Here is a 27057-nt window from a genome sequence, read left to right on the forward strand (position 1 = left end):
GTGTCTGGTTGATTTTCCATCTCTCTCTTCCATTAATCGATTGATTAGGTGATGTAATGTTTGAAATGCTACAAGTGTGAAGATAAATTTTCCCTCTTTAATGAACGAATAAGGCACTTAACTGAAATAAATGAGACTTGATGTTTGTCTTTTTCAGGGTTTGCCAGGAAAACAAGGCCCTATAGGACCTGCTGGTCTGAAGGTAAGCATTATACAAATTCAGTATATAACCTTCTGAAAGTATTATATGAATTCAGTATATAATTTCCATTCTCATCTACACTCCCAGGTGTCAAATGAATTTGGATTTTAAAAATGTGTGTGTGTGTGTGTGTGTGTGTGTGTGTGTTACAGGGTGACAATGGAGAGGAAGGTCCTGTAGGTCCTGTTGGTCTTCCTGGTAAGCCAGTAAGTAGAACCCCATTTCTAAGCCCTCCATTTTAGACCTAAAATGTAACTGCAATGTAGTCACTAAATAAAATAATGAAACGTTGAATTAAATTGTAAAAATGTGTGTTCCTGGCTTTAAACCGATACTGTTCTGTGTCGAAGCTTTCCTTGATTGATTTAAAATGTTTTAAAGGTTTTTCAGTTTTAAATGTGTTTAGGTTTGTAGAAGTTAAACCATGTTTGCACATGGTCATAATGAGATCATGGCGATTCTTCCAGGGGGAGCCAGGAGCTGCTGGAGCAGATGGACAGCCAGGCTCCAAAGGAATCCCGGTGTGTAAACCTTCAGTACACTACACTGCCTTAGCAGAGCATTAAAACCTTGCTGATTTATGTTGCTTTCTTGTTTATGTTGTTGGTATCTTGTGTAATTTCTGATAAGTCTGGTTTAAGTTATTGTCTCCATCTGGTGGAGATCATTTATTATTACCCCACTGGTGGCAGTCCAACAAATAACCACCCTCATATTTGTTAGTATATGATGGTAGCAACTATGATTAAAAATACACTAGTCATTAAGAGTTTATTTTTTCTTTCAAAACATAGTTATGTTCTTTACAATAACTGATCAATATATGATTAATTGATTGATGGATTTCTTGGAACTTACTCTCATGCTTTTTCCAGGGTGAGGCAGGAAAGCCAGGGCCAATCGGTGCATTGGGACTTCAAGGAATCCCGGTGAGTCAAAGATCTCACACACGTCACCACTGTAATGGGTCACTCACTTAGAAACTGTCATCCTCTCAGGGTTGCATGGGGACAATTTCCTTTGGGTCCCATGTTGTTGGAACACCGGGGCTCAGGCAGCATTGCTAAATACTGCATGTGAATCCCCCAGTTTGCACTGCTGCTAAATGTAATGGCCAAACACTCAAAGGAGGCTCTGGAATAACCACCACCATCATTTTCCAACTTTGATGACAGATTTGTTCTTTTGCTTTGAGTAAAACTCAAAGCTCTAGCAAGTCAGGTTCACATGTCAGGGTTTGAAATGAGGATCATGGGGTTAACTCTGACGTTCAGGAATGTTTTCTCCACAGGGAGAGAAAGGGGAGCAAGGGCTGATGGGTCCTCGGGGAATAAAAGGTCACACAGGTTACAAAGGGGATCAGGTAAGCCACTCGCTTTTGGAGCGCTGGTTAACGACCTGCTTTTGTAGATCTGTCACCATGTAAAGTTTAGTCCCAAACCCTCTCCTGGAGATCTTTGATCCTGCAAAGTTTAGTCCCAAACCTGTGTCCTTCCTAAATCCACAGTCAGCTAGTTGTAAAGTTAAACATTCAAATCTAAAATGAAGATGCAGACTTCAGAATTAGTTAAAGAGAATAGCTGGTCAGTCTTTTATTGCAAGTTAACATTAACAAGCATTATTGAGGCACCCTCTGGAGAATGTCCAACAATCAAACAAAGAACCCATACACTGGTCAGAATTGATTATGTATTCACCCCACCGTTTTACATACTAGTGTTTGCATTCACCACCATTACATCATTAAACCATACATTAGCCAACATATGCAAACTGACGTTCAACACCCACACCAGTTGAAATCCGTTGCCACCACATTCCAAGAGAAGACTTCTCTTAATCTTATCCTAAAGAAGATTGTTTTTCTGCACCATCCTGAGCCTGGTGGAGAGGTCATATACCTTACCCTGAGGTCCACCAAAGCCTACCCTGGATCCTGTCCTGAAGCCTCTACGGAGGCTTTGTATGCAAATTATCCTAAAAGGACAAATACTCTCTATACTCCTTTATGTTTTATGTTATTAATATGTCTAATGCAATGTTAGGCCTCTTTTGCCTGTTAACACACTTTTATTAACTCACCTGCTCTTGGAGATTTTTTATCCTGTAAAGTTTAGTCCCAACCCTGCTCCTGGAGATCTTTGATCCTGCAGATCTTAGATCCAACCCAAATCCAGTACACCTGGTTAATTTAATTATTATCTTCAGAAGTGTTCATTAAGATGGTTTGGAGAAGGAGTTCACAAAGCAGGCTTTCTCAGTTTAGCCAGATAACTTCTGGCTAAATGTCTTGCCCAAAGTCAAGACTGTCCAACAGAAGAAAAGTTATAGGACATTCCTACTGAACAATCCTCAACCTTGATCTTAATTTCTCTGTATTAACTGAGTCCTGCTAAATCCTGCTTTGTGAAATTCCCAGCCAGTGTTATTGAGTTTGTCATATAATGTTCAGGAGAGTAAATCTTCAGTATGAAGATTTCTGACCACTGCATTACATGAATACCCTGCACTCAAACCTACATACTGCCATAGCATGCACAAACATTGATATTAGATAAAAAGATGTCTGACTGCTAGTTTATGCAGAGTGAAGTAATAGCTTTTATGACCAGGCCATTATCTCAGAAGAGAACATGTCTGCAGTTCAATATTCTCAGTTCAATTAATTGTTGGATGATGAGAATGAATACATCAAAAAATGAGTCGTTGGCTCAATCGATGAATAAATTGATGAAAGAGTGAATTGGTGAGCTGAGGTACTGGTTTTCTAGGAGAGAAGATCACATGGCTCTCTACAGTGACCCTAGAAAAGCATTGTTGAAAAGGTTTATTTGTTATACTGTGTGTGTGTGTGTGTGTGTGTGTGTGTGTGTGTGTGTGTGTGTGTGTGTGTGTTATTATTCCAGGGCCATATGGGTCCAGTTGGTCCCAAAGGAAGTGAGGTATGTGCAGTTACTTTTGCTAAAGCATCTTTTATTTTTATCCTGGAAAAAGGGTTATTCTACCGTGTCTTACTTTAATCTGCAGGGTAATCCAGGGGTTTCTGGTGATCCAGGAGTTAAAGGTGACCAGGTACAGTGCCACGTGCACAAGAACATTTCATTCTTTTTGTTCCTTTATTGTGTAAAATAATACAATAATCTTGGAATTGATATTTATGGTTCATTACAGTGATGATTCATGTATTGATTCTACAACTTTTGAAGTTGCTGCACACCTAATGTTTGTAGTGTACACTTAATGTTTTAGTGTACACCTGATGTAATGTCACTAAAAGAGAACTCATGACATCATTATAGATTTATTAATTCTGAACAGAATCCTGCCATTGGCTGAAGTTGATCTCTCAGGCCCAAAGTTCTGTTTTGGTTTTTATAGATGTGTATAGGGTATGCTGACTTTAACTGTTTTACACTCAACTAAGCTTTAAAAATGTATAACTCTTTCATTTTGTACTTATTTGATTATTGTTTTAACAGGGTCCTCCAGGCACTCCTGGAAACAAGGGCGAGGTATTTCCAAATCTGCCGGTGGACTCATGTAGTCAGCTGTGCTTACAACGCATCTCTTTATCATCTTTCTTCACTGGTTAAAAACTGAGCACCACGTTTGTCAGCAGTGGAAATGTTTGGCCGTGGCGGTGGCTATTTTTATCCCACTCTTGTGTTTTCTCTCAAGCGAGGGGAGAAAGGCCAAAGAGGAGGCTCGGGGGCTGATGGACGTCCAGGTCAGCCAGGGCATGAAGGCCTCGCTGGGCCCCAAGGAGCGAGGGGTCTTGAGGGGCAGAGGGGCCTGCCAGGACCTCCTGGCCCCAGAGGAGTTCCTGTAAGGCTTATTTAACAGGACAAGACATACAGACAAAAATAGCAGGATAATGGACACCAGGGCTTGTTTTCATTTCCTGTGAAAAGAGAATATTTGAGTTTTGTGTGTGTGTGTGTGTGTGTGTGTGTGTGTGTGTGTGCTTTGACGATGGTTGAAATTATAATGTAAAATTCAGAGAAATATATTGCTGTTTCCTAGGGCAATATATCCAATGTCACTTTTCTGTCAAACTATTAAAATGCTGTGTGTTAATGTATAATAAGTGTATGATAATCATCATCATGATGTAACATCAGATCTGCCTTGCTCATGATTCTCCCCAGGGTCCAAAAATGAATGATGACAAGATTCGTGAAATATGTGCAGCAGTAGTTGAAGGCAAGATATTTATATCATCTGGATTATAATCAATAATTATTTAATTATTGATTAATGATCAATTGATTAATTGATTAATGATTATATTGATTATAATCAATAATTATCAGCGTAATGAATACATTACCCATTTTACATAAGAAATATATATCACAAACATTCTCTTATGAGAATCATCATTTTGAACAGTTGAAGTTTAACTTTAGACATTTGATGAAAGGTACAGAAAATTCCATATGACCTGTGGTAAGAGATAAGAAATGTAGCTTGACAACATGAAGGATCTGAGTAGTCTATGAGCTTTGAAGATTTTCTGCATTGGCTGGTGTAGATATACAGAGCTCTGATGCTTTTCAGAAACTGGAATTGTGTGCAAAAAAAACGTCATGACTGTTATGTTCATTATACAGAACATCTATATGCCTACAAAAAAGAACTGTCCACAAAACCCCTACCTCTTGGTGCTCCTGGGACCCCCGGACCAATGGGTCCACCCGGAGCCCCTGGACCAGCAGGGGTCTCTGGGTCAACTGGGCCCAGGGGAGTACCTGGCATACAGGGACCTCCAGGCTTCTATGGTCTACCAGGACAGCAAGGCGAAAAAGGTATGGGTCAATGAAAATAAAGTTAATTAATTTCTATAATTCATTTTACTATTTGTTTTTAATTCATTTATTCTATTTGCCTATTATTTTCCCATAATTAACACTATAACATTACCTGCCGTTTCATCACAGCTAATGGCATTAATGCCTTACTCATAACTGCAGTTCACCATTGGATGCAGTGGACAGGATGATATAACAAGAATCAATTTTGCCACAGTTCACTCCAGCACTCTAAATCAGAGCAAGCCCCTCAACACTCTAGAGCAGAACTTTCCCCTCCACATTCTAAACCAGAGTGAGCCCCTCCATACTCTACACCAGGACTATCCCTTCTACACTCTAAACCAGAACTATCCCCTCCACACTCTAAACCAAAGTGAGCCCCTCCTGGCTGATGCAACACCACTCCCCGTAGTGATTCCTCACCCCTACACACAGGCCGATCAGTGTTCACCTGATGCTAATTAACTCTTTAGCCATGGCCTAAAAGGGTGCTAATTAAGGATTTCTGGCAATGAGAGCTCCTGGCTCACTCTCTGGAACTGTAATACTGAAATTTCTTGATCCTGAGGATATGACCCCTCTTTCTTGCCAAACATCAGATGGCTATCAGATATCTTTGTTATGTAAATGCATGCCAAACTATATTCATTTATGAGAACCAAGTTTGGAGTAGTAGTCACTATCGATACCTTATGGATAAATAAAGAAACTCTCTTGTGCAACTTTAAAAGAAATCAATCATGGTGTGGGGTATTTGTGTGCTTTATAGGTGATTCTGGACCCAAAGGAGATAGAGGAGAAAATGGGGTTGGAATCCCAGGGACCCCTGGGGATGCAGGACCCCAAGGTAAGCCTTCACTTTCCTCTAGATTCACAGTTATCGGTAGAAATAAAGATCATGTCAATGCAAAAGTGCAATAACTTTACATTGCACATTGACACTAAGGACACCAAAATTGTTCTACAGTACAAGTTACTAAATTACTAAGTGCTAATTTCTTTAAAATTAGCAATTTGAATGCCTTTTTGAATATGTAATTTGAATATGTATATATTTATAACGGAACATTTATTTAATTCTTTATTTTATGCTAAAAAAATGTAAATGTCTTTTATGCTGAAGTATTATATAAACAAAATTATTAGTATTCATAAAACTATATACAATCATAAAATTAAGCAATCTGCTTTGTAGTGTACTGAAGGTGTAAGGAACTGAAATCAGTCAAATAAAATACTTTCCAGGAACACTACAAACATCTTCATTAGCGACTACACCTGAATTTAACAGAATTTACTGGTAAATAATAATGTTTCTTGAAGTAATTTGTCTTTTTCCATAACAGGGCCATATCCACAATTTAGTCCTGTATTAAACCAGTAATAAGATTTGGCTTTATTAATCATGACTGCTGTCATGGCAAAGAACATGGAGACAAAAAGAAAGAAAGGGAAGCAAATACAACTGCAAACAGAAGTGTTTAATGAACGTAACAAAGGCAACACAACTGCAAACAGAAGTGTTTAATGAACGTAACAAAGGCAACACAACTGCAAACAGAAGTGTTTAATGAACGTAACAAAGGCAACACAACTGCAAACAGAAGTGTTTAATGAATGTAACAAAGGCAACACAACTGCAAACAGAAGTGTTTAATGAATGTAACAAAGGCAACACAACTGCAAACAGAAGTGTTTAATGAACGTAACAAAGGCAACACAACTGCCAACTGAAGTGTTTAATGAATGTAACAAAGGCAACACAACTGCCAACTGAAGTGTTTAATGAATGTAACAAAGGCAACACAACTGCAAACAGAAGTGTTTAATGAACGTAACAAAGGCAACACAACTGCCAATAGAAGTGTTTAATGAACGTAACAAAGGCAACACAACTGCAAACAGAAGTGTTTAATGAACGTAACAAAAGTAACACAACTGCCAACTGAAGTGTTTAATGAATATAACAAAGGCAACACCAAAGTTAAAAGTGTACTAACTACAGCAAAGGAAGTCACTGCACAGTGGTGAACCCTTTAGAAGTTTCTATATTTTTGCACAAATCTGACCTACAAATAGTGGTTAAATTATCATACTCGACTTGTAATCTGAAGATTGCCAGTACAAACCCCACCACTGCTAAGATGCCACTGTTGGGTCCCTGAGCAAGGTCCTTAACCCCTGAGCAAGATCCTTAAGTTTTATTCAGTCATAATTGTAAGTTGCTTTGGATAAAAGCATAAGCTAAATGCAAGAAATGTAAAAATAAGACAAAACTATTAGATTGTCATTTATTTATTGAGGTAAATGATCCAATATTACATATCTGTGAGTGGCAATAGTATATGAACCTTTGCTTTTGGTATCTGGTGTGACCCCCTTGTGCAGCAATAACTGCAACTAAACAGAACTAATCATCATTTCCAGTAATTGATTATTTGTCCTGCACTTTGGCTTGTTTAGCCCCTTCCCCCATACAAAACAGCTTCATCTGTTTGGTGCATTTCCTCACATGAACTGCTTGCTTTGGATTTTTGGATCCTTGCCCAGATGCCACGATCCAGGCCCAAACCAGGCCCATGGTGTTTCACAGGAGGGATGAGGCTTTTATGATGGAATACAGTAGTTTCCTTTCTCAAAACATAACACTTTTCATTTAAACCAAAAAGATCTATTTTGGTCTCATTTGTCCACAAAACAGTGTTCCACTGACCTTCTGGCTTGTCCATGTGATCTTTAGCAAACTGCAGAAAGGCAGCAGTGTTATTTTTGGAGAGCAGCGGATTTCTTCTTGCAACCCTGCCATGCACATCATTGTTGTTCAGTGTTCTCCTGGTGGTGGATTCATGAATATCAACTTTAGCCAATGTGAGAGAGGCCTGGTTTCTTAAAAGTTACCTCGGGTTCCTTTATGACCTCACAGACTCTTATTGTGATCTTTGTTGGTCGACCACCCTGGGGAGGATAATGATGCTCTTGAATTTCCTCCATTTATACACATTTATACATCTGTCTACCTGTGGATTGGTGGAGTCCATTTGTAACCTTTTCCAGCCTGATGAGAATCAACAACTCATCCTCTGAGGTCCTCAGAAATCTCTTTCATGCCATGATAAACTGTTGTGATGATGCAGATCAGACTGTGCTAGATCCCTCTTCTTTAAAAAAAAAAAAAAAACCAGACTGCCCACTCATACCTGATTGTCATCCCATTGATTAACAACACCTTACTCAAATTTCACCTTCAAATTCTCTAAGGGTCTGCATACTTTTGCCACTCACAGATATGTAATATTGGCTCAAATTCCTCAGTAAATAAATGACTAATATGATCGTTTTTAGTCTAATATTTCTTTCTTATTTGCTTGATTTGTTTCTCCTTACCTCCTTTTAGGAGGTGTGTAACAATCTGATGAATTTTTAGGTCAAATTTATGCCAAAATATAGATACATGTAAAGGGCTCACAAACCTTCAAGCACCACTGTAACATTAACTGTCATGTAAAATAAACAATCTTAAATAAGGCATAACATAATTACATAATGACATAATAGCATAATGACATAATGACATAAAGATGTAGACATGACATAACACCATTAATATAATAACATAATCATAACAATAATATGATAACAATAATAAAAAACACTAACATAATAACAATAATAATAAACATAATGACAAAGACATGACATAACATAATGGCATAATGACAAAGACATGACATAACAATGACATAATAACATAATAACAATAATAACAAATATAATAACATAATGACTTAATAACAATGACAATGTCTCAAAGACAAAGACAAAATGACATATTGACATATGACATAATGACATAATAACATAATAAAAATTACATAATAGACATAATGACATAACACAATAACAATGACATATGTCATTATACCATTATGTCACTATCATTATGACATAATGACATTAGGACATAGTAATGTAAAGACAAAGACATAATAACAATAAAATAATGTTATAAACACTTATGACATAATGACATGACCTAATAACATAATGACATGACATAATAACCCCCATGCGGTGTGGCTACTGATGTTATTATTTAAAAAGTCTTGGCAAAGAATTTGATGTACTAAGAGTAACCATTTTAAGAGTGCATTTTAGGTGTGAATTTGTCCTAAGTGTCATAAGACACAGTTCACTCTGGTTTTGGTCTGGTTCTTTGATATAGGACCTCCTGGTGAACCTGGAATTGGCAAGGACGGCCATGACGGTGCCCGAGGGGAAGCAGGTGTGCCGGGCATCCCAGGAACCCCAGGAGGCAGGGGACCACCTGGCCCACCTGGCCTCTGTGACCCCTCAAACTGCTACAGGCCCCAGCCCCTTTACGTAGTCGGTGGGAAAAAGCCAATCAACATTAAGGGTCCTTGAACGTGAAGCTCCTGAGAGAAACCTTTATCCATCACCATCATCATCAATGTCACCGTCAATAGCTGAAAGAGTGAGAACGCATTTGATGAACCTGGGGAGACTGCAGACATCGTCATGGTGATCAGCATGAAACAGGGGACTTCAGAAGGTTGTACAGAAACACATCCATTCCTAAGAAGATTATCTTTTTTACAGTGATCCAGCCCAGTTCTTGTTGTCACTTGTACATACAGTACATACAGAATAAAAGGAGAGGTGAAATGGAGTCATATTCATTTTTGTGGCACAAGATGTAAATGAAATGAATGCTGGAGTAGGTTCAGACACAGTGCGACTAAGAGATGTCTTCAATCTAACAGCTCATCTGTACTACAGAAAAACACACAAATACACTTGAGCCACAAACCCTGTTGTGAATTTTTTCAAAATGTACAGTAAGGGGTGTGGCCGGCTGGACAAAAATTGAAAATGTGCCTTATGAAGCAGTTATGTTTTCATGTATTTCCACAATGTTTTTGTTTTATTAAAATGTAACCATCAAGGATAAAGGCAATCCCAGACCCAGAGACTAAGCTATACCGAATCTACACAACTCCACTTTAGTGCAATGATCAGAATAATGAAATAAAAGTTCACCATGCCCATAAAATTCACTGAAGGTTGTACTCTCCATTTGAATGTCTTATTATTCAGCAACTCATCATTTTTTCCTAATGTGCAGTATATAAAACAGAAACAGTTTCAAAACACATAGATCCTTGTACCAAATGAAATGTAGATTAAGAATCAGTAATGTGTATATGAAATATATTGTCAAGAAGTCATGGGGGTAGCATCACCAGTAAGTGTTATTTCATGTCTTTTTATAGTTCTCGCAGCCCACGACAACCATACCCCATCACTAATGCCAGGATTATCTGACTCCTATGGAACATAGATGAACAGATACATTGTCCATGATTTTCTGAGCAGTTTTCCTTGCTACATGGAGATAACAGAAGACAAGATTGCAGTTCATTGTACTGTGCTTTACCGTTTAGTGATATAAACTCTGAGGGTCACAGGATGGAGTATTACAATTTCTATTACCACCACAGTCTATATTACTGTTTCTGCAGATTGGAAGACAAACTAAACAATCAAAATGCTCATGGGAAAAACTGAACTCAAAATTTGAATTAAATTTATGCTGACCATGCAGAAAAGTGACAAGCTTCAGGTAGTCTGAAGACCTTTAAAGGGGGCCTAATATCTGTGGAGAACTCCATTGTTCTATTTGGATGTCTCTTCTCTCTTAACATTAAGTTCTTGCATCTTGTGTCTAAATGTATATACCATTATTTTTACATTATTATATGATGTGATACTAAGTTACAATTTACAATTATATTATATTAAATCTTATATTACACTATAGATTATTATTCAATATTATAGATTATCTCTCTCTCTCTCTCTCTCTCTCTCTCTATATATATATATATATATATATATATATATATATATATAAATCAACAAAAGTGTGTCCATAACCACTCTGCATAGTCTGCATTCTTTAGTCAGACAGTGTCAATCAAGGTGTGTGTGTGTGTGTGTGTGTGTGTGTGTACACACACACACACACACACACACACACACACACATGAAGTAACATCCACAATTAAAATCCACATTTTGTAAAATGGAACTAATCCAGTCTTTATTATGAAGTGTAATCCCTTCTTATACATACATATACATTGACCTAGTTTAGATTACCTTTAGCACCAAAGATTCAATATAAACAGGTAGACTTTACCATGCATAAATTTCACAGGCCATTTCACAAGGCCTTTACTGGTGGTTCATTAAAATAATTTAATGTAACTGCTGATGAAAAAAGAACATTAAAACTAAATATGGACAAAAAAGGTGAATGGAACGTGAAGGCAGTAAAAAAAATGCTGACATCATGTTTACAAGCAAACGGGGTAAGAAGTACTTCATTTGCATCCTGAGGCTAGAGTAATGAGCTTAGCTTGTCAAAATGTGCCACATTATTTGGACCTGTCACCTATCACCTGTGACACTAAGACAGCATGAACAAACACAAACAAAAACAGGCCCTCTGTTGTGAAGATGACTAGGATGTCCTCTAATTGTCGCTTCTAGGCAGCTGGCCAAGTGATAATTAGCTTCAACGCAATCATATTGTGTCTTCTTACAAAATCATGGCTTCATTAAATGCAACACTGACTAGGTTTTGAATTATGGGTAACAGTAGCCTTAGTTCAAACTGATCCTAGTGTTTTATATTTGTACCTAGCCCGATGTTGTGAGGAAAGGTGCACCTGGACGTAATCAACGCAGGGCCGACTAACTTCCCTTCTGAAAACAGATGTGTACAACTTACTCCAGGTCTGCCTGCCTCCCCAGACCCCATTTCAATGTGCCCTAACTTACCGAAAACAGAAAAACAGTTCAATGTGACCTGATAACTTTGCAGGGTTATTATTTCAGGTAAATAAAATCCCATGTTGACACCCAGGGTAATTTCATGCAGCTTCTGAAATGGAGTCTCTCTTTTCTAGTAACTTTAATTGGCTCACAAGAGGCTGGGCTGGGAGACGCCCACAACTTTCAGGCTCTTACTTTAGAACTGCAGACATCAAGTAATGGTAGTTATGGTAATCAGCCCAGTCTTATAATAGTTATACACTATTGCTATTAAACTGAGCTTCCATTTTTGAGTCTTACAAAAATAAAAAAACATTAGGTAACAAACTCTTCTTTTAGCTTAATTCTGCCTTTGAATTACTTCTCATGTATAGTGTAAGTGTAAGTGTGTGAAACATGACACTATATGAATTGACACTGAGTACATGAAAAGAAAAATTTATGCCCCTCCTAAATGATACAAAAGTCAGGCCGGGATTCAATATTGGATATAAACTGGCTTAATTTAATCAGAAACATAAACCAGCCACAAGCCTCATAACTGAATATAATGAATAGGGTAAAACAATCTTTACAGTCACACAACGTATGGGGGTATGAGTTAGCATCTTGGAGCAGAAAAGCTAGCTAATGATCTCATCTGAGGCCCGGTGCCAGTGGGTGTTCTTTGTTCTTATTCTTTGCCTGTGTCCCTTACTGCCTAGTACACACACTGCACATCAATAAAACATCAGAAGATAAATCTCTTCACTGGATAATTGCCCCCACTTCTGAAAAGTTCTTCAACAATGGAGCAATTCTGCAGATGCTAGTCTGTAGACCACTATGGGTCTCCAGACTGTCTGGGGAAAGACTGGTAATGTAACCGTGGCAACTCTTGCTGGACCAACAGAAGGCTTTTTACATGGTGCATAGAAACTTTGCAGGGTGCATAGAAAGCCTGCACAGTACTTGGTCAGACAAACTTGAATATCCCTGATGGAAGAAATTGAGCTATATTTAAATTACTAATCTCCCTCATCCTATAATTCACCCCAATCCTCACTCTGGCACACCAAACAAAGTAACTCCCTGTTATATCTGACCGACAGAACATGAATGTGCATGCACACACAGGCTCACACGCACACATGCACACGCACAAATACAAACATTTCAGCTTTCCTGAAACCAAAGTTCCCTCCAATCTTGACAGGAAAAACTCTTGATTCACCGAATCTCCAAGTTCATAAATACGTCATGGTGTAGGGTTATAGTTGCCCTAGGTTTAGGTGCCCTTGACATTTTTAACGTGAGGTCGTGATGCCAGGCTGGCATAGTAGGCACACTGAGAGGGGTCACACTGCCCGGGCGGTCCCGGCGGTCCGGGCTGCCCATGGGGGCCTGGGTGTCCTGGCTCACCCTGAGCTCCAGCTGATCCTGGAAGCCCATCCTTCCCCTCTCCAGGCATTCCAGGTGGACCTGCATTTCAGAGACAGCTCCACTTAGAAGATGATATTTAAACTAATTTTAACAATAGAATAATATGAAAGACGGAGGTTTTCTTTAACCTAAGATCCTTTCTCAAGGATTTGTCAAACATTACCTATAATTGAATCCTGTTTCTCAGCTACAGTTGTATACCAGATTTATAGATGCTTTCAACCAAATCTTTTGCTCATGCACATGGTCCCACATGATGGATGACCACACCATCTATTGCCTGCAGAGACTTGACTTTGAGATCTTACCAATGGGTCCTGTTGGACCGGGATCTCCTCTCTGTCCAACACCATCTTCTCCTTTCTCTCCCTTGGACCCTCTTTCACCTACCAGTCAGAATCCAGAGACATGAGCATCCCATATATATGTATACATATATACATATATACATATATATACATATATAAATATATATATATAGGATCAAAATTATAATATTATCCAACAGTTGCTTGTGATTCATAATAATAGCTACATGATTCATCATAACAGCTGCAACACACTCATCTGGGACCTTTGCAATTTATCAAGATGCTCACAGGACAGGAAACCAATCTGCAACATCTATCTATAGATATCTATAATATAATGCATTAGTATCACAAAGGCAATGCTATAATAACAATTAATAAATGTGTAAGGCAGTGTTAGCTCAGTGGTTAAGGTACGTGGCTTGTACTTGAAAGATTGTTGGTTCCAGCCCCGCCACTGTTGGGCCCCTGAGCAAGACCCTTAACCCTCAATTGCTTTAGTTGTGCTCAATCATAATTGTAAGTCACTCTGGATAAAGTGTCAGCTAAATGCCATAAATGTAGCCCAAAAATGAGAAGCCAAGCAGTGTTCATGGGGCACACAGTGAGTACCTTTAAGACCCATTGGACCTCTGGGTCCTTCTGCTCCATTTTGGCCAGGCATACCCGGCTCTCCAGGTGGACCCGATCGTCCAGGTGCTCCATCTTTACCTGGAGATCCAGGTGGGCCGGGACGCCCAGCTGTGCTCTTTACATGCATGGGCTGAAACTGGGCCATGAGGTAGGCCATTTTAGCTGAAGGGACATACATGAAAAAAATTACAATTGGATAAGAACAATCAGTTGAAATTACACTTATTATGTATCAGCAGCTTTCTCAGTCTGGTCCACATGGACAAACAGGGCTATCAAATACATGAATATGTGACAGGAAACGGAAATCAATTCCTCCAGTTTCCCTTATAAGTGAAGTAATTATTTAAACTTGGTCAGACCCTTAGTAGGACCAGAAGTTTAAAAGAATTTTTACTGAGCACTCTCACCTTCTAGTTGTTTGGCCAGCTCCTCTTGAATTAACCTCCGCATCGATTCGAGGGACGATGATTCTCCCTAAAGAAACATCAAAGCCGCCTTAGCCTTGGATGCTCACTGTAGCTATTCAATATATGTCCATTGCACTCCCAGGTTTAAATTGAAAGCCTCACCCTGGGTCCTGGAAGCCCAGGCAGGCCTGGTGTGCCTGATGGCCCAGCTGGGCCCACCTCCCCTGGGGGTCCGGACATGCCCATCATCCCTGTATGGCCCTTTCTGCCTGGAGGTCCTGGGTTTCCAGGAATTCCTGGATCTCCATTTTGGCCTTTGTCTCCCTTGATGCCATGGTCACCCTGGGAGAGAGAACACACAACAGTAGACTTGTGAGCTTTGTACTAGAAGACATCACAAAGCTCCCAGAGCCTACTGCCAGGTCAGGGAAATGGCTCATCACATACGTGATGGTTGAGAATTGCTTGGAACAGGTAACAGTGCAGGAGCACATCTACGGACGAAAATCACAGAGGCATTTCAGTCTGAAATTGAGATACTATCTCAATAGTGATACGATCACTAAATTACGCCAATAACTTAACCATAATTGTGGGATATTAGTTTCCATTTGCCAGTGTTGGCCACAGTAGCCATTCCTTTAACAGATTGGGCCTATCCTTTAATTACTGATATTTCTGTGCTAAACATTTATTAAGCTAATTTAAGAGCTTGTATCAGGCCTTGTTATGGACTGGAGGTTCTTTTTATAAGGGGTGAGCAGGTTTTACATAATCACCTTGTCTCCTTTAGAACCTTTATCTCCAGGTCTTCCTGACATGCCCTGCAAAAACAACCAGGGTCAGTCCTGACTTAGCTGGCAACAGGAATAGGAAAGGACATGTGGCATCATCCATGTGATCATGTACTCACTTGTTTGCCCTCAGGGCCGATAGGACCAGGCGAACCCTGAACGGGAAAAAGCCCATCATCATTCTACTAGTTCAGAAGATTTAGAACACAAAGTGATATGACTTAGACACACACACAGTCTCTCTCTCACCCACACACACTCCATTTTCTCTACCTCTTTCACACACACACTCACACACTCTTTCTCGCATATATACATTCTCTCCACACACTTTTTCTCTCTCTTACAGACACACACACAGACATACACACTCTGTCTCACATACACATACACCCCCACACACTCACACTCTCTCTCACACACACAAACACACCAAAATAAAATGAATGAGAAAACTTAAGCTTCTGCTCACTGAGGGTCCTTTTTGGCCTGTAAAGCCAGGTAATCCTGGACTCCCCATCTCCCCTTTGACCCCTGGAAGACCCTAAGGCACAGACAAGAACAGATCACTTACCCTGACATACCACTTAGGCTTGTCTCTGTACCGCAGCTCGGAGGAGGATCCAGTGAGGATGAGGATGATTCGCTAAAATTAGCACTGAGCTGAGTGGCTGATGTGATGCATTGCACAAAATCTCATGACAAAATGCCCGTCAGGGAAACATGGTCTATAGTCCAAGACTGTGCAGAGGGAGTTCTCTGAGTCAGACACTGTCTTACCGGTTGTGCTGACTGGTTCTAAGCGTCATGTAGTGTGTGTTGATTGGAAAGTGTCCTTGGGTGCTGAGAAAGGCCCTATATAAGTATAACTTCATATCATTAATAAACATGAATAAAAAAGCAGGTTTTCTTCAAAGCTGTGGGTCCTAGCAGGCAGCTGTCTGTGCGTTCTCCTCTTTGGCTGGGAGTCAGGATGGATCGGTCCAGGAGCCTGCTGTGTGTAAACTCACCGGATTTCCTGATGCTCCAGGTTTTCCAGGTGGCCCAGGATCCCCAGGTTTGCCCTTCAAAGACGACGCAAAAGTCAAGGAACTCCTTTTGATTTCAGGTTTTCTATTTTACAAGTTGTGAAACAGCAGAAGTCAGAAAAGTTTCTCACCGATTCACCTCTTGGTCCCCGGGCACCTTCGGGCCCAGGAGGTCCCTGATTTCCCTGGAGGACAAAGAAAAACACAAACTCCTAAGACTTCCTCTGAGGTGGCCCATGTCGTCAAAACTGCACATTTTTTTAAAAACCGTCTTCTGAGGGCTTATTTTACATTGACTCACATCTTTTCCAGACTGACCCTCTCGGCCTGGGGCTCCCTGTTTTCCTTCTTCACCCTGAAAGAGAGAAACATTGTTTATGAAGCTGCACAGGAGACCAAGAAATCTCCCAATGACACTCAAGGATCATCACTGAAGTTACAACGTCTGCTGTGGCTTCAGCCAAACTGTGGACATGGGGCCCCTGTGCTGTGGGGACCTTTTGGTTGGGTCTACCTGATGACATTTACTCTTGATTATTTGAATCTGTCCTATTTCACAGAAAGGGAAAAACAAACTCTGGTGTTCAGTGGCTTTTCCAGAAGTGTTCTTCCTCCATGTTGGCTAGCTGGATGAGAAAAAGCAGTTACTTACCTTTGACCCTGGTGGTCCAGGCTCTCCTGTATGGCCTTTAAAACCCTAGGTTAGAGATACATACATAAAATGGGTATATTTTTAAACTTTAACATGAATGAAGCAGGTTGCTTTACCCATAATACACAATTTCTCACTTACAGGAAGTCCTCTTAATCCATCTCTTCCAGGAAGTCCTGGTTCTCCCTGTTTACCCTGGAAGAACAGGTCATAACTCTAAATATATTTATTTAATTTTATTTTATTTTTATTTTATTTAATTTGAAGATGTTTAACATCCTTAGAAGACAGGTTCTGTCAATGTCTTCTTCCTGGTCACATAACCGGCAACAATAACATGTAACCGTATGACAAAATCAAATTTTAAAAAACTTCAGTCCCTTGGAAAATACTCATCTACATGTGGAATATCGGGCTTTTACCGGCTCTCCTGATTCTCCTGGACGGCCATCTTTCCCAGGCTTGCCCATCATCCCCTTTGGGAAAAATGGATTAATGAAAATTCAAACATGGTGTCAATAGGATGCATCTGGGCAACTCCAGTCAATATGAACCTTTCCAGACACAGCAGACTTTTTGCAGGTTCGTCAGTATGTAAATCTGAGTGGAAAGCAGGTTGTAATTTACCATTAATCCAGGGAGACCGGGAGGGCCCTGGATTCCAGCGAGTCCCTCTTTACCCTGGTAACACACACAGTGACGTGCTGTCACAAAAGGGTGGCAAGGTGCAGAGCAGGATGCAAATGTGAGGTTTATTAACAGGGAAACAACAAAATGGCCAGGACAACCGGACAAAAAAACAAAGAAAATAGAGACCAGTGAAACGTAACAAAACTTAAGGTGGCGATGCAAAGTAAGCAGAGAAAATGAATGACAACACAACTGACTGACAAAACCATCACCGACAGCCAGGGAAGGAAAACACAGGGTACAAATCCACAGTTAAATGAGGGGAAACCAGGCCCAGCTGGGTTCGGAGCAGGCAAGAAAATAAATGACAAGGCAGAGGCAGAAACCAAAACAAAACAAAGAGCGCATGGCACTTTGACGCCATGGGAACCATGACGACAGATGAGGAAACAAGATGCATGCTCAGACTTTATCCATACTGTGGAAGGCAACATGGGTGAGTGATACACCCAGCAGTCAGTTACACATTCAGCCAATGTGTACAGTGTGGACTTGCAGCTGGACATAAACCAACACTGCAGCTGCTAATTTAACATCTCAAGTGTTCATCTAACACTGGGGATTTTGTTCTGTCTATGTCAAGTCCTGCAATGTCTACCCAGTGCTAAAGGCACGCTCAAAGCCATGTGTAACATGTACTGTGCATTTTACCTTTTCTCCCGGAAGTCCAGGAGGGCCCATAGGTCCAGGGTTGCCATCGTTACCCTGTGAGCACAGAAGATGACAAGACACACTATGGGGTCAGCCTGAGACACTGGCATAATATTAGGAATTTCTGAGATTTCTAGGGAGCTTACAGGTTGACCCATTGATCCGGCTGCACCTGGATAGCCAGGTGGTCCAGGAGGTCCCTGTCAACACACGCGCACACACACACGCACGCACGCACACGCACGCACACACGTGCCAGTGTGTGCAGTGAAGAGAAATATGGGAGCATGATATCAAGCACATATAATCCCAAGCCATGACTCCTGTTCATGACTCCTAATCGGCTACATTAAGTAAGACGCGCATGGACTCAACTACCTTTTCACCTTTGTCTCCAGGCGTTCCTGGCAGCCCTCTGTCACCTTTCACCCCCTGTGTTTACAACAGATTTTGTACAGGTCACTGCAGCTGTGCCTTACAATGCAACTCTTATAACATTAATATAAACAAACATGTGCTCAGTCTGTGAATGCGAATGCATGCGGAATGTACGGTCATGGTCTGCAAGGTTTGCATCTAATGACTATAGTCATGACCATGATTAAAGACTGTATGAAGTCTCGGAAACAAAACTCATCCATTGCCTTTTGTATGGAAATCATTATCATACACAGTTAACGTTCGTTAAGCCAGGTCTAGACCACTAACGAGCAAGCCAAATGCGACAGTGTGAGGTAAACCACCATGAGACGTCCATAAGGAACCTCAGGACCAGACTCAAAATAGGAACTCATCCTTCAAAACAGGGCAACACTAGATAGGAGCACTCAACACTAGATAGGAGCACTGAATTTTTAAAGACTTTCATAGTACATGGTTCGGTTCAGGGTATTGTGTGTATAGTAGTGTGGATGTGTTTGGAGTTGTAATAAACAAAGACTATGGTCAAGAACAGGTTTGTATTGGTTTTGAATTGGTTTTGTAATGTGCTGTTGCAGCCGGTCTAGGTACAGTACATGTTATGTAGTATTGTTATATATAACATGTATGGTGTGTATGTTTGTTTATGTGTGTTTGTGTAGTTTTGATTTTTACCTTGGTTCCATCAGCTCCAGGTGGTCCCGGAGGCCCAGTTGGTCCAGGTGAGCCCTGCAAAAAAAAAAACACCTGCAGTTACAATACTGCCAAAAGATCTCGGCACGCAAACACGCTTGCACATACACATGCGTGCACACACACAAACACACACACACACACACACACACACACACACACACACACACACACACACACACACACACACACACACACACCCAGGGGCCAGGCCTTCCATCTCTTAAGTTTGTTTCAATTCAGCCACTGCCAATTCCTACACACTATGCTGGTCTCTTCTTGTTGCAGAATACCTACAAACCTTGAAAGCATACCGAGATTATGCAATAGTGTAGAACAGCTGAGTGTGCTTGGAGGAGAGTGGTATCTGCCCACTTCTGGATACACACATGCATACCCAAATGACAGATGGCCAAGGTCATACCCGCCCCCCACCCTTATAAGAGAAGGGTCAGAGGTCATCTCTTGAACTCCATGTCATGTGTGTCTGTGGCATCAGGGTACAAGCTAGTGATGTCTGGATCATTTACATTTACATTTACAGCATTTGGCAGACACTCTTACAATAGACTTACAATAGTGCTTTGTCATTTACTCACAGAACGGAGCCAAGCCTTACATGGTAGATGGTAGCCAATAGTGTGACACAGGGCCCAGACATTTAGAGTGGAACCTGCCCATTGATCCAGATGTTTATAGTGTCACATGTGCCACGCTCTAGATGGTTAGAGTGTCACATGCACCCTGCTCCAGAAGGTTAGAGTGTCACGTGCACCACACTCCAGACGGTTAGAGTGTCACATGCACCACACTCCAGACGGTTAGAGTGTCACGTGCACCACGCTCCAGACGGTTAGAGTGTCACGTGCACCACGCTCCAGACGGTTAGAGTGTCACGTGCACCACGCTCCAGACGGTTAGAGTGTCACGTGCACCACGCTCCAAATGTTTAGATTGGCACGTGCACCACCCTCCAGAAGTTTAGAGTGTCACATGCACAATGCTCCAGACTTTTACAGTTTCACATGCAGCACGATCTCCCACCCTTTCTCTCCAGGTGTGTTTTGCCACTAACACAGTTCTGGCTTTCCTCCAAAATCTTTTGTTGTGGACATACAGGCTATTATTAAAGCTTACTATTGGTATTAAAAATAAAATGTTGCTGTTGTTACACAAGCAATAACTTGTCTTCTCAACCCAATATACAATTTAAAGCAACACTCGTCCCCATCCTAGTGTGATTTGTTCCATTTTGTTGGAACAACAGCACGGCTGCCCTGTGGCGGAGGGTTCACCTGGTACCCGTCCTGGCCGTTCTTTCCTGGTGCTCCAGTGGGGCCTTTCTCCCCTGGAGGTCCTGGGATTCCAGGAGGACCAACAGGGCCCGGGGGGCAATCAGAACAAATTCCCTGCAAAAAAAAACCCCAGCAACGTTTTAGATAAATGGAGTATGTAAGAATATGTCATAAACTCATATGATATGGGTAAACTGAAGGAAAACATGTCTGGATGGATGGCTGGATGTACAGACATATGAACAGATGGGTGGAAAGACAGACAGATGGATGAACAGATACGTGGATGCTCTCTTTACCTTCAGATCAAGCTGGCTCAGGTCTGCAGCTTTGCCCTGAGACACAGCAAAAGATGCAAGACTGATCAGAGATCAATTTCAGCCAAGACGGGTTCTTTCCCCCGTGCTGTTTCACCCTGTGACTTCATCACCGGCAGGCTGCAATAAAAGTGTCAGTGCCACTGTGGGTGATGCAAGGGGTGACAAGATCACTTACCGGCTCTCCTTGGGAACCTTTCTCACCAAGCCTTCCTGGCAACCCCTGAACACACACACACACACACACACACACACACACACACACACACACACACACACACACACACACACACACATACACATACACATACACATACACATACACACACACATACACACACATACACACACACACATACATACACACACACACACACACACACATACACACACATACACACACTCGCACGCACACACACACACACATACACACACACACACACACACACACACACACACACACACACACACACACACACATACACACACACACACACACACACACACACACACACACACACACACACATACACACACACACACATACACACACTCGCACGCACGCACACATACACACACACACACATACACACACACACACACACACACACACACACATACACACACACATACACACACACATACACACACACACACACACACACACACAGATCAGTTTTTTTATTTGCTTTCTTGAAGACTAGATTTTGGCTGTCATAGAGCTCTGATCCAGAATCAGTGTGCAAAACCCACACCACTGGACATGTGAGCAGTAACACATCACAGACAGAGCCCAAATGATCATTTTATTAGTAAGACAGACATTTTTTTCATTAAGTGCATCAGCACATAAATTTGAACTGGTGGTAGTTTTAGTAAAGAGCTGATATGTAAAAGGCTTTATAGTTCTGCCTAATAGAACTATAGACTTTGTAATTTGTTGACACTTTACATTGAGCTGGTAACTATGTGCAATGGAGTCTCCATTGTTCCATGTCCTATTCTTGGATGTGGGTGGGTTTTTGCTTACACTGTGTCCTGTACATGAGTGTGAGTGAGTTCTGTCTTACACTGCATCCTGTTCTTAGGTATGAGTGGGTTCTGTCTTACACTGCATCCTGTTCTTAGGTATGAGTGGGTTCTGTCTTATACCGTGTCCTGTTCTTAGGTATGAGTGGGTTCTGTCTTACACTGCATCCTGTTCTTAGGTGTGAGTGGGTTCTGTCTTATACCGTGTCCTGTTCTTAGGTGTGAGTGGGTTCTGTCTTATACCGTGTCCTGTTCTTAGGTGTGAGTGGGTTCTGTCTTACACTGCATCCTGTTCTTAGGTGTGAGTGGGTTCTGTCTTATACCGTGTCCTGTTCTTAGGTGTGAGTGGGTTCTGTCTTACATTGTGTCCGGCGGGTCCCTGAGGCCCTGGCATGCCTGGCGGTCCCCTCGGACCCTGGATGAGTGAGACAGGCAGCAGTGAGACAGGTTTAGAGCAGGAAACAGGGAAGTGCAGGATGTCCTATTCTAGAATGTTCTAGAAAAAGGTCAAAGGTTTCTTACTGCTGCTCCTAACAGACCTGGTGGGCCTGGGGGTCCCTAAATAAGATGCAGAAAACAGATCAGCTGTTAGCTAAGGCATCTAGTAACAGAACAGGGGACTGAGAAAGGAAGATCAATTTTAAAGTCAGAATTTTGACATACGCATACAGTCATGCAGTCATGTAGTCATATAGTCATGTGTGTGTGTGTGTGTGTGTGTGTTTGTGAGTGATTGTGTGCATACAGGTGGTCCGGTGTTTCCCTCTCCTGGAGGGCCTCTATTTCCTGGCATCCCCTGCATTCCTGGATTTCCAGATGGGCCCTACAGTACACATGCACGCACACATACACACACACACACACACAGAGAAATACACAAATACACACCAATACAATACACTGAGAAGCATAATGTATAAAGCTGAGAACTCCCATATCATCCAGGTACTTAGAACAACATCAATGTTCACATCGAATTCATACCAGTTAACACTCTTTCTCTGAAAAGTCTGATATATAGATAAAACTTCACAGGTACAATTCCTCAAAATTCCCCAACATTTACAGTATGTGGCAGACACTTTTATCTGGTGTGACATACAGCAGTATGACTGTGTGTGTATATTCCCTTGGGAACTCAAACCGTGAGTCTTGTGTTGTGAGAACCTTCTCTATCAGGTACGTACTGGCTGTATTTTGCATACATACAATAAATGGACCATAAATAGCTTCACCTGAATACACACCTGTCATCAGAGAATGGAAACAGCAACTTGGCTGTACCACAGGGAATTACAATGGGGGGTGTGTGTGAGTGTGCATTTGTGTGTGCGTGTGCAGTGGGGCGTGGGTTTCTGTGTATGTGTGCATATTTGTGGGGGTGTGGGGTGTGTGTGTGTGTGTGTGTGTGTGTGTGTGTGTGTGTGTGTGTGTGTGTGTGTGTGTGTTACTTTCAATCCTGGAGGTCCGGGCAATCCTGGTGATCCTGCATCACCCTGTAATTAAAGAAAGCAAATTATAAACACAGGCTGATCCTCATGCATCCACACACACACACACACACACACACCCACACACCCACGCGCGTTAAATCACCAGCACATTCGAGTGGAAACACCCCACAGAAACCTAAAGCTGCCTTTACCAGGAAACAGGAACACACATTACATTTAAAGGGTTCATTGTTGGCATGCAACTGTTTGGGATAAACTGTGGCAACGGATGCTTTCTGTAAGCATTAAGTCACACTAGTCCTGTGTGGACTAAATCACGCTCTGAAGGACCTAGGGTGACAAGAAACTGACATCTCATCTATTATTGATCATTATTGATTAGCTCTATTGGCAGGTTAGGCAATGGTAAAATAATACGCTGAAAATATTCCCTATAGACTGTTACCTCTCTAATAGATTTTATGTTTCTGGGCCAAAGCAGTCTGTGGAGTCAAAACCTTCTAGGAATATTGCAGGCACCTTATAGATGGCTGTGCTCAGAGGAAGCTGAAAAGTTAGGTACAAACATAAGGCTCTGTGTGTGGGTCTGGATTGGTTTTGGGAACGCTGACCCACAACAGGCTGACACACTGATTCCGTGGCCACTCGATCATGGCGACTGCTTCCTACCTTCGCTCCATCTTTGCCCTTCCCAGGTAATCCCACTTCTCCTCTGAGACCTGGCTCTCCGACGAGACCAGGGTGGCCTGGAGGACCGTTTTTCCCTGTGTCTCCCTAGGAAACAAGGAGATATTTATTGTCTTACCACCGGGTCTACCGCTGATGTTTCAGGCATGCGTCTGATGGTATTACACTGGAAAAATAATGCAGATTGTATATTAGTCCATTGCTATTTCCAGGAAATGATGTCTCATGAACAGCAATGGTCAGTGGGTTAGAAACTCTCAAACCATTTCACTGCGAGTTATACTGTGTATGACTATGTATGTGACAAATAAACCAAACTTGAACTTGAACTTGAATTCCTTTTGCTCCATGGCTACAGATCATGAGTGTGGCAGATATGTGTGGCAGTCTTCTTTGCAGCTATAAGCACGAGCAGCTCCGCAGAGAGACGCGAGGAGCTGCAGTAGAGACTCCTGACTGAAACGGACGATGTCAAGGGCAGGTGTCAGACATTACACTCTCAAGATAGGGCCAGACAGACCAGAGACTCTTGGTGTCAGGGCACTAAAAAAATCTGGCTGGATGTCAAAGTGGGCGAAGTTGTACTCTCAACTCAGAGGAGTTCCTCAGTGGACAAACTACAGCAGTACCTTAGCCAAACAAGGCCGATTATTTACGTGTGCGCGCACACACACACACACACCTACCCATAACCATTGTAATTCCCCTCAGTTGATTTGTTGGCTTGGCTAGGAGAGAATCAATAGCTTGTATTACTGTGTGAAACATGTCCCTGTGCTTATGTGATCTCATAGCTCTGGCTAGTTCTCTAAAATCACTACTAATGTGGATGCAAAAGTTCTCAGAAGGTGTGAACACCCGAACCCAGTGGAACACCCAAACCCAGCGGAACACTGGAACCCAACGGAACATGTGAACCAAACAGAACAGCCAAACATAGCAGGACACCAAAACCCAGCGGAACAACAAACCCAGCGGAACACTGGAACCAAACAGAACACATGAACCCAACGGAACACCTGAACCCAAACATAGCAGAACATCCAAACCCAATGGAACACCTGAACCCAGTGGAACACCAAACCCAATGGAACACCTGAACCTAGCAGAACACTCAAACCCAACGGAACACCAGAACATAGCAGAACACCTGAACCCAGCAAAACACCAAACCCAATTGAACACTTGAACCCAGTGGAACATCCAAACCCAGCAGAACACCAAACCCAATGGAACACCTGAACCCAGTGGACTACTCAAACCCAGCAGAGCACTGGCTCAGAAGAGTGTTGTATCTGTTTGGCCATATACATCTTCAGAACTTTATGCATTTAGTTTTGTTCAGTAACCATTTGAAATTTTTACATGACACCGCCTATTAGAAAACTGGAATTCACTATTTATTTAGAACTATTTGGATCTGCTATCAAATTACAAATGGCTCTATTGCATATAGCACATTTTATTTTGGAATCTAAACCTCAAGTGTTTATATTTCTCCAGTGGAGCAAATTAACAGAGACTAGCAGCACGTGTGTTCCTAACAGACACTAACATACAATAACAGACACTAGCAGCACATGTCTTCCTAACAGATATTTACAGCATATGTCATCTTAACAAATATTAACAGACAATAGCGGACACTAGCAACACATGTCCTGGCATGTGCACAAATAAACTTTGAATTGACATATTAGGGTTGGCCTAATAATGGTATTCACATGAAATGTAACAAAATCATCCTTGAATGCTACAATATCCAAACCCTAACGTGTTATAAGCAAAGCCTTCTTCTGAACGGTACTGACAGCAATAGAAAAAAAATGCAGTTCAAAGTATAATTGGTGCTAACTTGAACACGCACTGCACATAATTGGTATTATAAGTCCTGATGGTCTGCTTGCTTGGTATAGTGACCGTGAGAGGCTTCTACTCCTCCCCCTCTCTACCTCCCCACTGGGCAGACCGCTACACACAGATTACTACGTGCTCCGCAAGCCACAAACCAGCGATATTAAACATGCGTTTGTATTAAATATCAAAAGCCTAAGCGTTGCCCACACGTGACCCCTCGGCCTGAGAAGGTTTGTTCAGATTATTTCATCTCTTCGTTAAAAAGAAGGCAGGCAGAAGCAGTAGCTGGAAGCGTCGCGCGAGGGGGTCCTCACCTTCTCACCTCTCTGCCCTGCTACGCCAGGTGGACCGATACTTCCTGGGATTCCCTACGGGACAAAAACACAGCCAGCCTAATCGCTGCTGCCCTCCACACCAACCTTATGCATACATACATATATTAGTTTATTTTAGGACATGTTCGCTTGATTAGAAGGCTTTGAAGGGTCTTTGTGCAAATTTAAAATTTTATAAATATTTAGCTATTAGTATTACAATGTTAAATATAACCTTAACTGAACAACATGTGTTAATGTAGCAGTACATAGATAATGGTACATTCAAACATAGAAAAAAATAACAAAAAATAAACAAAGGTAAATTATCACTGAATAATTATTGGCTCATTTGCATAATTCTATATACTGACTTGCATCATCAGCATTTGTGGGTAAACTATTCTTTTAACAACCGAAACAAACAATTCTTGGGGCACGTACCACGTTGCCTGGCAACCCTCGAGGCCCCTGGGGACCGGGCTCTCCTGGCGGTCCCTGAGAAATAAAATGAGAGCAAAAACAA

General features: G+C 41.5%; 2 protein-coding genes across 4 annotated transcripts in view; one reads left to right on the plus strand and one right to left on the minus strand.

Annotated features, from left to right (window-relative positions):
- LOC113581240 (collagen alpha-3(IX) chain-like) overlaps positions 1-10091 on the plus strand; it is a 35906-nt gene extending 25815 nt beyond the window's left edge. For all 3 annotated transcript variants that reach the window (XM_035534860.1, XM_035534871.1, XM_035534863.1), the window contains 13 exons: positions 158-202; positions 355-408; positions 670-723; positions 1078-1131; positions 1494-1565; positions 3109-3144; positions 3230-3274; positions 3682-3714; positions 3881-4027; positions 4351-4405; positions 4816-5010; positions 5786-5863; positions 9239-10091. In XM_035534860.1, coding sequence (XP_035390753.1) covers positions 158-202; positions 355-408; positions 670-723; positions 1078-1131; positions 1494-1565; positions 3109-3144; positions 3230-3274; positions 3682-3714; positions 3881-4027; positions 4351-4405; positions 4816-5010; positions 5786-5863; positions 9239-9438 — 1068 coding nt within the window. In that variant the 3' untranslated portion in view covers positions 9439-10091. The remainder of the gene's footprint in view (positions 1-157; positions 203-354; positions 409-669; positions 724-1077; positions 1132-1493; positions 1566-3108; positions 3145-3229; positions 3275-3681; positions 3715-3880; positions 4028-4350; positions 4406-4815; positions 5011-5785; positions 5864-9238) is intronic.
- Positions 10092-11116: 1025 nt separating this feature from the next.
- col22a1 (collagen, type XXII, alpha 1) overlaps positions 11117-27057 on the minus strand; it is a 57836-nt gene continuing 41895 nt past the window's right edge. Inside the window, exons 37-65 of the mRNA XM_035523800.1 lie at positions 26976-27029; positions 26532-26585; positions 24343-24447; positions 23671-23715; positions 22965-23042; positions 22742-22777; positions 22581-22634; positions 21369-21413; positions 21173-21208; positions 20874-20987; positions 19561-19614; positions 18844-18897; positions 18612-18665; positions 18466-18519; positions 17752-17805; positions 17547-17600; positions 17266-17319; positions 17125-17169; positions 16774-16827; positions 16604-16657; positions 16455-16508; positions 15917-15988; positions 15564-15599; positions 15430-15474; positions 14813-14992; positions 14651-14717; positions 14220-14402; positions 13605-13682; positions 11117-13335 (exon numbers count right to left, since the gene is read on the minus strand). Coding sequence (XP_035379693.1) covers positions 13142-13335; positions 13605-13682; positions 14220-14402; positions 14651-14717; positions 14813-14992; positions 15430-15474; positions 15564-15599; positions 15917-15988; positions 16455-16508; positions 16604-16657; positions 16774-16827; positions 17125-17169; positions 17266-17319; positions 17547-17600; positions 17752-17805; positions 18466-18519; positions 18612-18665; positions 18844-18897; positions 19561-19614; positions 20874-20987; positions 21173-21208; positions 21369-21413; positions 22581-22634; positions 22742-22777; positions 22965-23042; positions 23671-23715; positions 24343-24447; positions 26532-26585; positions 26976-27029 — 2061 coding nt within the window. The 3' untranslated portion in view covers positions 11117-13141. The remainder of the gene's footprint in view (positions 13336-13604; positions 13683-14219; positions 14403-14650; positions 14718-14812; positions 14993-15429; positions 15475-15563; positions 15600-15916; positions 15989-16454; positions 16509-16603; positions 16658-16773; positions 16828-17124; positions 17170-17265; positions 17320-17546; positions 17601-17751; positions 17806-18465; positions 18520-18611; positions 18666-18843; positions 18898-19560; positions 19615-20873; positions 20988-21172; positions 21209-21368; positions 21414-22580; positions 22635-22741; positions 22778-22964; positions 23043-23670; positions 23716-24342; positions 24448-26531; positions 26586-26975; positions 27030-27057) is intronic.

This window comes from Electrophorus electricus, chromosome 2, assembly GCF_013358815.1.
Source record: "Electrophorus electricus isolate fEleEle1 chromosome 2, fEleEle1.pri, whole genome shotgun sequence".
Classification (NCBI taxonomy): domain Eukaryota; kingdom Metazoa; phylum Chordata; class Actinopteri; order Gymnotiformes; family Gymnotidae; genus Electrophorus; species Electrophorus electricus.